The sequence below is a fragment of the Triticum dicoccoides genome, chromosome 4A (assembly GCF_002162155.2).
Source record: "Triticum dicoccoides isolate Atlit2015 ecotype Zavitan chromosome 4A, WEW_v2.0, whole genome shotgun sequence".
NCBI classification, from domain to species: Eukaryota; Viridiplantae; Streptophyta; class Magnoliopsida; order Poales; family Poaceae; genus Triticum; species Triticum dicoccoides.
The window spans coordinates 742,524,251-742,535,268 of NC_041386.1; the positions used below are offsets into that span (position 1 = coordinate 742,524,251).

Here is an 11,018-nt window from a genome sequence, read left to right on the forward strand (position 1 = left end):
GGGGGGGGGGTCGATATTACCCCCTCCTTGAAGCGTTCTCGAGGCCACCCCTAACCCTTGAAGCGTTGTCGAGGCCACCCAAAACCCTAGAGAAGTAGCATCGAGGCCACTAATTAATATGATTTCTTATTGTGATTAGCTAGCTAGTTCTACGTTTGCCACTAATATATCCATCTGTCATGTTTGAATAATAACTGCCATGTTGTAAATATTTGTAGAAACTATGGACACCCCCCGAGACGAAGCACAAGAAGCGTTGTTGAGGGACATAATTGCAGAAGGAAGTGATGCCGTCTGCTCGTTGATGTTTCTCAACGACACCGATGGTCTGGAAGGAGAGGGTGAAGAAGCAGCTGGCTATGATTATGATGGCTTCGGTGACCCAATGTCGGTGCAAGAAGTAGACCGTGAGGACGGCTCCGATAACTGAACCGAGTCCGGCCAGGTATATATATTAGTTAAGCCTGTGTTGACTAGCTAATTGATGCATTCATTGTTTTGGTATGTACACATATTAATTAACTCTCGTCTTTGTTCTTTTTTCTAGCACTCCGGATCGAGCACTACTTCGGTAAAGAGACGAGGCCCGAAGAAAAAGTTGAGCTCGGATGAAAGGTTTGAGATCATAGAAATCGCGCGCGACGGCCAACCGATTGAACCCATCCGGACAAAGAAAGCATTTGTTGCTCAGTACGGGGTTCTGGTTAGGGACAAGATCCCGATCAGCATCCACCAATGGTATAAGCCTAAGAACGAAGACCCTGAGGTGTCTTATGTCAATGATATGCAGAAAAATGATCTTTGGACTGAGCTGAAGTCAAATTTCACCATACCGCCAGAGGATGATCCGGAGAAGCCAGTTAAAGAGCAATTAATCAAGTCTTTTGCTCTTACGAAGATGGCAGACCTATTCAGGAGGTGGAAGAAAGACCTGAATAGGTTTGTCGATAAAAAAGAGACACCAGCATTCAAGGGCAAATATGAGAAGATCAGAGATGACTGGCCCGCATTTGTGGCCCACAATACATCGGAAAAGAGTAAAAAGATGTCGGCGACAAACAAGCAAAATGCTGCGAAGAAGAAGCTTCACCATCGCACGGGGTCAGGTGGCTATCTCGTAGCCCGGCCTAAGTGGGCCAAGGCTGAGAATGATCTGCTTGATAAAGGGATCGAACCAGAGACAATGAACTGGCCAGACCGTTGCGGGACTTGGTTCTTCGGGGCTGGCGGAACCTATCAGGGAAGTGCATTTGGACGGACGATCAATTGGACATACCAGTCAAGAGGCTTCAACAATATATCGAAGCAGCGCAGCAAGGGACGTTCGTTCCAGACAGAGAGAACGACGAGCTCACAATGGTCCTCGGGAATCCTCAGCACCCTGGACGGACACGAGGCACGCCAGGCTCCGTTTCATGGAAGGTTGGGTTTCCGGACGCAAGCGGTTACAAATGCCAGGAGAGGAGGAAGAAAGTGCAGCAGACCGAACTGCAGGTGCTGCATTCAAGGGTAGAAGCGATAGAGGAACGAGAAGCAAATCACAGCAAACGACCTGCCGAAGCATCCCCCGAAGCTACCCCGCCATCTTAGCGGAGAAGCAGCGTGGCTTCCACCGAGCTGCTTCAGCCGGAGCATGCCTTGACGGCTCCTGCCAGCTATCCCGTGGATGCTATCACGGAGTCTCAAAATTGCCACCTTATGACGGAATGGATGAATTTGAAGGTCAAGGCGGCTGTTGGCTCTGTTTATCCTACTGAATCCGGCGCAACTTTTCATTGCCGGCTGATTCCAGAAGGATATGCTAGGGTGATGGTGGATGAAATAACGGAGGGATTTGAGGACCTCCGGCTTGACCACCCTACCGGTGAAGGGGAGACTCGGCTGGGTTCTGCTCTGAAGACTCCATGCCTATGGTGGAAGGATCTCATCAACCTTCCGAACTGAATGCCTCCGCCTCCTCCTCCTCCTCCTCCGGCGAGTCAGGGCACTCCGCCTTCTCCACCGCCGCCTCCTCCGGCAAGTGACGATTAGGGCACTTGACCGGCTCCTTCTACGGCGCGTGGCGGCACTCCGCCTCCTTCTCCGCCTGCGCCGGCGCGCCCGAGCAGCCAACCTCCTCCTTCTCCGTCTCGTCAGCAAGGGCGGAAGAGACCCGCCGCTGCTCCGGCTGCTCCGACGTGTCGTAGTCCTTCTTCTCCGCCTCGTAAGCAAGCACGAAAGAAGACAGATGCCGCAGCCGCTCCGTCTGCTACGACGTCTAGCAGTATAGCCAGAGGCGGGAGGCAATACAGATACAATCCTTCTCTCAAGCCTCTAGAGAAGTTATCGTACGAGAGGACCAAGGAGGAAAACGCGAAGATCGTGCAGGCTGAAGTGGACGACTTCTTTGAAGGGTTGAAAGCAAAGAGACATCCACCTCCGGAGGAGAAGGTAGATCCGGTGAAAGCAAAGCGCACTCTCGATGCCCTGAGGAAACTAGCAAAGTATCCACCGAGAACCAACTATGAGCGCATTACTGAACAGACATATCTCCAAGCGGAGCGGTCGGGAAGTACTGTCAGACATCAAAGGTCAAGAGAACGAGCAGCTGCGAAAAAAATTGACTAGCTCGGCAAACAAGCAAACCAATCGTGCCCCCCGCTCAATGTGTCTAGCGGCGACATCGTCGCTAATGCTCCGGGGACGGTGGCCGGTTATGGCAATCTTGCAGATTACCTGCCTGATGATCAACTTCCTGATTTAATGGAGGTGGACATACACAGATACGAGTACGGGAAGCCTCTCGTCAAAGATGAAAAATCTCTAACAACGATGATGCGAAGATTCCATAATTGGTACATGAAAACCTGCAGAGAGTCTGGGGGGACGAATACTTTGTATCTGAACATTAAAGAGGAGCACGACCTCGTTGGAACTAATCTGTTGCCTGTTCCATTTGAGGAGTTCTTCGAGTTCTTCAATTAAAAGGCCCTCGATAAATTAACGGTCTTTTTCTACTGTCTGTAAGTACTATTTCTGTCGTTAAGTCTCTATATATAGCTCGGCTCTTTCATTGCATGTATTTATAATTAATTATCCTCAATATATTATGCAGATTGAAGATCGTCGAGTGCAGAAAACAAGAAATTTATGATATTGGGTTCATTAACACAAATATCATATATGAAATTCAGGTTAAAAGGCACGCCGAAGAGGCCGAGGCCAACTTGCTACAATCGTTGATCAAAAATCAAAACAAAGATACCATACTATTTCCTTACAACTTCAAGTGAGTGTTACTGTCGTGTGCATATTCGGTTTCCTTTATTACTCGAGCGAGGTTATAGTAATGTAATTGATGAGTTATGCATGCGTGCACAGCTTCCACTATGTTCTTCTAGAGATTAAGCTTGAGCGGGGACTAGTAACCGTCTTAGACTCGAGACGAAAAGATCCCGAAACCTATGTGGACATGACTAAATTGCTCAACAAGTAAGTTCAATCGATCATTATCGCACCATATCGGCAACTTTTTGTTCATTTCCTGATATCTCAAGTAATAATAATTATTTTTTGTCTTGCAGGGTTTGGAAACAGTTCACCGCAGAAGCTCCGGGACTGCCGAAGGAGCTGCGATATACATACCTGAAAGTAAGTACTACTGGCTAGCTAGTTTCGTGCATCTCCCGTTGATTCGGTAGCTATACTTTCATAAATTCCATTTATAATGCTTCATTATCAGTTTGATTGACCTCTATTTCTCGTAAAGTGCTTGTGGCAGGAAGAAGGGAATAATTTCTGTGGATACTACGTGTGTGAGTTCATCTACAACGCAACTTTGAAAAATAAGCGGGGCTACTCTAAAAGACAATATGAAGTGCGTAAGCAATAATATTCACAATTTCATTTTGTTACACCATCATTTCTGTTGAGTTTCATTCATATATATGTATTAATTAACCCCCTTCTTCAAATTAGACGTGGCAGATGCGGAATGAACTCCTACCACAAGATCGCATGAAAGCAATTCAAGAGGAATTGGTGGGATTCTGTCTTGACCACGTCATCAATAAAGCCGGAGAATACCATGTGGAAGTTGATTTCAAATGCTAGGGGATTGTAATTAAGAGATCTTACATATTGTATATGTATGTAGCCAGTAGCGTCGGATAGATAATACGAAAACTTGTTGTTTGACCAATCTCTCGGAGAAGGAGAGGTCGATCTATCACTTCTCTCGGTATGCATGACGAACTTCTGTACTTAATGGTTCCCTTCATTTTCTTACTAGCTAGCGTGTCGAGGGCCTCTCTATGTATAGTACGTAGCGTCGACCAAGCACGGACAAAAGAGAGGACACTTCTCTCTATTAATTAGCTAGCTAACACAATATATGAAACACCTAAATTACCCCCCCCCCCTTAAAAAAACAAAAACCCAAGCCACAGAAATGCTGACGCGTGGATGCCTTTTGGTCCCGGTTGGTGCCACCAACCGGGACCAAAGGCCCTCCTGCCTGGGCTCGGCGCACATGCCACGTGGAGGCCCGTCTGTCCCGGTTCTGGACTGAACCGGGACTAAAGGGCTAGGGCATTAGTACCGACCCTTTAGTCCCGGTTCTGGAACCGGGACTAAAGGCCCTCACCAACCGGGACAATAAGCCCTTTTTCTACCAGTGTTCCTTTTTTGGCATCATATTTTCTTTGGAACAGTTTAGTGGAAATGCCAACCACTGAGTTAATTGTTCTTGTTAGAGCATCTCCAGTCGTTGGCCCCCCAGGGGCACTTAAAATCGCCGCCTGGGGGTGAGCCAGCGCGAACAAACGGCCTTGGGGCGAGTTGGTGCCCAGTCGCGGGCCCAGGGCCGCCCCCAGACGCGTCTAATTTTATTAAAAAAAAACTAATCGGCGAAGTTCGGTTAAAACACGGCCTATTTCGGCAAACTTTGGCATATATTAGACATATTCGAGGCTTATATAGCAAATTTATCTAAAAAAATCACTAAACGCGGAGTAGTCGCCGTCGTTGCCGCCATCCTTGCCGTCGTCGTCGTCGGCCTTCTCCTCCTTGATGTGGCCGTCCCTGCTGGACCCCTGCCCGGCATCTCCATGGCGGACAGGTGCCCGTGGCGGTGCGACGTCGCCGTCACTGTCGTCGAGGATGACGACGCCTCCTTCGCCGCGGCCCCGGTGGCGCTGCTCGAAGCGCTGCAGGGCGGCGCACTGGCGCTTCATCTCCATCTCGACGTAGTCCTTACGCGCCCATTTTAGGGCCGCCTCGTCGTCAAGCTCCACGTCGCCGTGCTCCATCTTCACGGCGTGGAGCCTCGGCTCGGTTTTCACGGCCGTGAGCCCCGGCTCCGTCTTTGGCTTGACGAAGCGCGGTGGAGCCGACGAGGAGGCGCGCCGGCCGCCCTCGTTGATGACGATGCCGGCGCTACAAGTGCGCCAGCCGAGCGGCGTCTCGGCCGCGGGCTCGGCCTTGACACCAAGCAACGCTGGAGTGCCGGAAGAATGGGAAGATGAGCGTGTGAAGGAGTGCGACGAGGAAGAGGAGGAAGCGGTGAACCTCCTGGGCATCCATTGCCCGGGGCGTCGGTGCGAGGCGGCCGCCGGAGGGTATGCCAGTGGCGGTTCGTTGCCGCCCTCAAGGTGCGTCAGCATGCCCTCGAGTGTGTGGCCGGGGAGGCCCCACCACACGCGGCGGCCGTCGCTGTTCTTCACGCCGCCGACCACCGGCGCCCCGTTGGTGGACGCCAGCCTCTGCTCATGACGGCACTCGAAGTACACCATCCATGCTGCGTGGTTGTCGGCGACATACTGGGGGAGGGCGCGCTGCTCGTCGGTGACGGAGGCGCGCACGAGTTCGACCTCGGCGGCGAAGTAGCAGGGTCGCGCGTCGGCGTCGGGCAACGGGGGAACGGGCACTCAGCCGTTGCTGAGCCTCCACTCCGTCGGCCCGGCACGCATGTCCGGCGGCGCCGGGATGTTGGCCTCGAACAGGAGCCACGACTCCTATTCGTGGAGCGAGCGGCGGCCGAAGCCATTGGCCGCCGCCGCGTCGCCGGGGAAACGAGCAGCCATCGTTGGTCGGGAGTGAGAGAGAGGGAGGGAGAGGGAGGGCTCGGCAGCGGCGCGCGGGAGAGGGAGAGCTTGACTGCTAGGGCGGGTGTGGCCAGAGGCGGGGGAGGCCGCCGACTTATATAGTCGTGCCAGTGTGTACGCGTGGCGGGAGGGGAGGCGTCGCCGCCCCATGAGGAATCAATGGCAAGGCTGACCGGCGACGGCAGTGCGGCAGCCTTGGCATTGATTCCCGCGGGAACCGAGGCGATGAGGACGACGAATCGCCCGTCTCGCTGACTCGGCGGGTCCGCGGCTGTTTCACGCCAAAACCGCTCGCCTGGCGACCCCCAGCGCATCGGGTTCGGCCTGGGTCCGCCGGCGCTGATTTCGGCCCAAGCCGGCGAAAAACGGGCTTCTGGGGGCGCGACTGGGCCGTTTTTTCGGCCCTGACGCAAAAATATCGCCTGGGGAGGCCGTTCTGAGGGCGCGGCTGGAGATGCTCTTAGCTGCAGCATCAAATTGTTCTTGTTTTCTGTGATGGCTTGAACATGGGCTGGGGTAGGTTTCCTGGAGGCAGTTTTCTCTTGTGGAATGCAAAAATATGTTGTGCCTGATAGGACTTGAACTCCGGTAGTGTGGCCTACTAACCAACTCAACCACAGTTTGGTTGTTGTCCAACTGGCGATCCAAAAACCTCTCCGGTTCACTCAACATTATGGTTTCTAAAATCATATATAGCCTTGGACAGGAGGTATGTGGTCGAGATCCATCCAAAGTAGTCCCTCGGGCGTGAATCGATATGTGTTTTAATATGCAAGTGATTAATTGGTTTGTTTGCTTTATAATATATTTTGCTATATAGGCTCAACTTCTTGATAAATCGACAACTACGATCTCCCTAAGAAATGGCTATGCAGAATATATAGAGGGCGCCAAGAAATAAGCCCAGGCTATCAATAGTATAGAGGGTGCGCAGTGTGAAGTGTAAACTAAATAGCGCTAGCTGTTAACTCAAGGCTTTGGCGCCATCATCATCATACAAAATTAAAACGGTGCAAGTAAAAGCGAAATTCAAGTAACAGTTCAGCTGCCACCGCACTTGCATTTTCTGAAAGCATCACACTTTCTGTGAGTAAATACAATCCAATGGCAAAATAAATAAACACGTAAAAAAATTGCGCCTATACACATCGGTTAACTTTACATGCATTGAACTACAACACGGAAGCTAAACAATGAGAGTAGAGGAGTAACGTGGAGGGTAAAAAAGTAAGGAGTTCATGTATGATGTGATAATCTCATGAGAGCGTCTTAAAACTCTCCACGGGATCCGACTCCTCGAGCATCACCGCTGCCTGGAAGCAGTCGGCGGCGTCGGAAATCCTCCCGTCGAGCTTGTGCACCTTCCCCAGGTTGAGCCACGCCATCCGGTTCGTCGGCTCGACCCTCAGGGCGTCTGAGAGGAAGGCCCTCGCCGCCGGGAGGTACTTGCCCCCCTGCTTGGAGAGCAGGGCCCCTATGGCCACCTTCGACGACACATGCTCCAGCTCCGTCGCCGAGGCGTTCACGTAGGCCGCCATTGCCTCCTTGCTCTCGTTGCGCACCTCGTGCATGTAACCTGCATTGCATCGAATCGTGCATCGATCGGGTGAAATTTTGTAAGAGTTTGGTGACCTGAACCTTTGGCTCACCTTCGGCTTCGAGTGTCGCGGCGGAGTATGATTTCAGGGCTCTGGCTTTCTGCAAACATACCTCGGCGTCCTTGCAGTGTGAGAGGCTGGAGTACAGATTTGCAAGACCTTGCCAGATTTCAAACTCGGTTACTCCACCAGCCTCTCCCTGAAGCATCAGTACGTGAACTAATGGAGAAAGTGCCAACAGAAAAGTAGTACACGAATGGTGTACTCTCTTATTTTTTTTTGCTGCATTGATTAAGAAAACAAACCTCCACTTTTTTAGGCGAATTCTTCTGGGCATGAACAAGAGCAAGAAGGACCCGGTATGCCTCCACCGCTTCCATGGGCGATGATTGAGCGACCTTCAGCTTAGCCTTTATCCTGAGCAGTGACCCTTGATCCCACTTTGCGGTCTCGTCTAACGCGGCATTGGTCGCCACTTCTGCTTCGGAGTATCTTTGCTGTGCGGAGAGGACTAGTGCTAGAAACCTCCAACCTTTCGAGACCGCTCCCCCAGTTGCGTCGACAAACTCTTTGGCACATCTCAGTGCGGCATTCATGTTCCGCTGCTCAGCGTATTGAACTCCCATGTCGAATATTAGGTTTGGGTTGTAGCGGTCAAGAGACATCGACTCCGTAAGCGACTTCATAGTTTCTGCGTGCAACATAGCTCTTTGATGATCGGATGAAACAACCTTAGCCTTCTTACTCAGGCAACTCCCCAAGAAATGGAGGCCGGTGCTCTTCAGTTGAACATCTAACGATTCCGTGTTTGCAATCGCTCTTCTTGCATACTCGACACCCTCGGAAGCAAGACGGCAGTCCTTGCTACATATCTTGGCGGCTAACAGCAATGCCATTGTATCTTTTGGGTTCTCATGCTTATTCAAGGACTTCCTCAAGAAATTCAGAGCGACTTCTTTCTGACCAACACCATAGTAGCAAAATGCTAGTGTGCTCCATCTCTCCGTCCGAGGATATATCCCGGGTAGAACCTCCTCCAGATGATTTGCAATAAGAGAAGGCTGGCTGCAAATCGACAATGCGTAGGTCAAGTGTTCCATCACCGAGGGATCCCAGTGGGTCTTTCCCTGATAAAAGTTCTTCAATACTACTGTGAGGAGTAGAATAGCTTCCTCAATATTGGTCTTGGGAACAAAAGTGCCTTCAGCTGGTGAACCAGAGCTGGGCGGACTCCACTCCACACAACCATACAACAAGAAAGCAGCAAATCTCTTTTGAATCCTTGCGATGCATTCCTCGTCGAGGTTCCACGGGCTGAGAAGAGCGCGTCTGTACGAAGCAAATGTTTCCTGAAGAGAACCGGCTTTTTTCCAGGCCTCTGGGAGAAGTTCCACAGATTTATTGATAGTTTCTTGTAGCTTCTGTTCGATGTCAGGAGTGCCATTCTTGAACATACTTTCAACAGAATCGATGACGCTTTTGCATTGTTTAGCGGCCTCTGCATGTTCAACAGGTATTTCAATAATTTGTTACAAGTCAAACATAAGCTAAAAACAGAACAACTTCCAAATGATAATTTATTTTTGTAAAACACAATTAAAGCAATTTGTTTTAAATTTAAACAACGGTATAAAGCAATTTTGTTACCTATTGATTTTCCTAGCTTCTGAAGGGACAATGCTTTCAAGTAAATGGCTTCAAGAACAAGAGTAGCTTCTGTTGTTTTCTTCGAGGATGATGGCTGGAAGCGCTCAATGGCAGCTTGAAGGTCTATTCCATCAAACACACAAAGTGCATCTTCTACATTGCCTTTCTGAAATTCCAGCCTTCCCAAGAGAGCTCTCGCTTCCTGTTATTGATAGATGTATAAACGAACTTGGTGTAATAAACCCGCAGAAAAAAACTTGGTGTAATAAACCGGAGAAAGCATGACGCCATGACGGTTGGAATTCTCCATGTATTAAGCTAAGTTTGAGCTTCATTTTTGGAAATTAATAATTGCACTGGAGATATAATAGCACGGTTCATGGGAATAGAAATATGATCAGTTCTTCTACATAATTTGGACAAAGGAAATGTCCCTTTCTCCGTATGATTACACATTATTCAGTAAAATATTGCTACCTATACTGGCATTAAGATTATTCACAATTCACTTACCCAATAAAAAGCATTTTGATTGACACCATCGTGTTATAATTCACCCACCCAAATATTTAAAGAACAAAAAAGGTCCATGTCTTATAAGCTTGCCGAATAATTCACAATTGGATAAACCAATCAATGAAATAGAACCAGAACTGAAATGAAATCACACTTCGGCATTTGACATCCCCAAGAAAGGAACAAATTTCCCACACAAAGCCTCTCAAACAATATTTTTCAAGGAAAACGCACGACCAACGTTGGCATCTTTACATTTCGGTTCATGTGAGAACAATCAAAGTCATGGCTAAACTGAATTGGCATCATCTTCGCCGGCAATACGAGATTTGACATAACATTGGTGGCACTGACCAAACACTTCAAACATGGCAACTTCTTGTCAACCAAATTCACAACATAGCAGCATTATATAGGACAAGCACCGTACTATCAAACAAACATTCATAAAAGAATTTCAGATATTTCGGACCTCGTAGTTGAGGGAGACCGCCTCGCCGGAGCTGGCCGGCTTTGCCTCTGCTGCTGCCCCCGGCTCCTCCTTAGCAGGGGGAGACGAATGGGCGGCCGCGCTCGTCGCCGCCGCCGCCGCCTCAGGAGGGGCGACCTGGCCGCCGTCCTCCGGCTCCGCCATGCCAATGCAGCAGAGGGACCGCACCGACGGGCACCCGATCTCGTCGAGCTGGGAGGTGCTCGGTTTCGTCGTCAATGGAGAGAAACAGAGGCGGCAACTTCTTCCACGGTTCACATGTGTACCTTTTTTTCCACTAATTTTTCTGTCTTCTATTTTTAGTCTTTTGCGACTACTCTCTCTACCTATCTCTCTACTGCTTGTTGCCACGTGTAAAGTTCGCCAGGAATACCGAGAGAAATTTAAGGGAGTCCTGCCATTTTCCGGAAAATTCGAGTTAATGATAGTTTATTTTTTAGAGAAAGGTAAAAATAGATTGTCGGATAAGATGGCCGGATGGTCATGCATGCAATTAGAGCAACTTTAACAAAGTCGTAATAACGCCTTTTGGACCAAAAATCACTATATCAGACACGCCAGCCATACGGCTTTGATAGTTATCATTTATGAAGGCGTTGCATATCAAGCCTACGAGCCTCCATATTTGGGGATTATGGAGCATTGGGTTGAAGGGCGCTCCATCCATCAACTGCTTGCGCAGGA

At 49.7% G+C, this 11,018-nt stretch overlaps 1 protein-coding gene across 1 annotated transcript; it reads right to left on the reverse strand.

The window, feature by feature from the left end:
• Positions 1-7,111: 7,111 nt before the first annotated feature.
• Positions 7,112-10,478, reverse strand: LOC119290000 (protein NPG1-like). The gene is made up of 5 exons (XM_037569142.1): positions 10,317-10,478; positions 9,329-9,530; positions 7,987-9,179; positions 7,733-7,880; positions 7,112-7,659 (listed from the first exon to the last, which is right to left on the reverse strand). Exons 1-5 carry the CDS (start codon positions 10,476-10,478, stop codon positions 7,340-7,342), a joined length of 2,025 nt encoding a protein of 674 aa, XP_037425039.1. The 3' UTR covers positions 7,112-7,339.
• Positions 10,479-11,018: the final 540 nt, after the last annotated feature.

Excerpts from the sequence above, each read along its gene's own strand:
- LOC119290000 (XM_037569142.1), bottom strand. The coding sequence starts at position 10,478 with ATGGCGGAGCCGGAGGACGGCGGCCAGGTCGCCCCTCCTGAGGCGGCG. Across the intron at positions 9,531-10,316 it reads CGGTCTCCCTCAACTACGAG|GAAGCGAGAGCTCTCTTGGG; the intron begins GTCCGAAATATC and ends TATCAATAACAG. Across the intron at positions 9,180-9,328 it reads GAAGCTAGGAAAATCAATAG|AGGCCGCTAAACAATGCAAA; the intron begins GTAACAAAATTG and ends TTGAACATGCAG.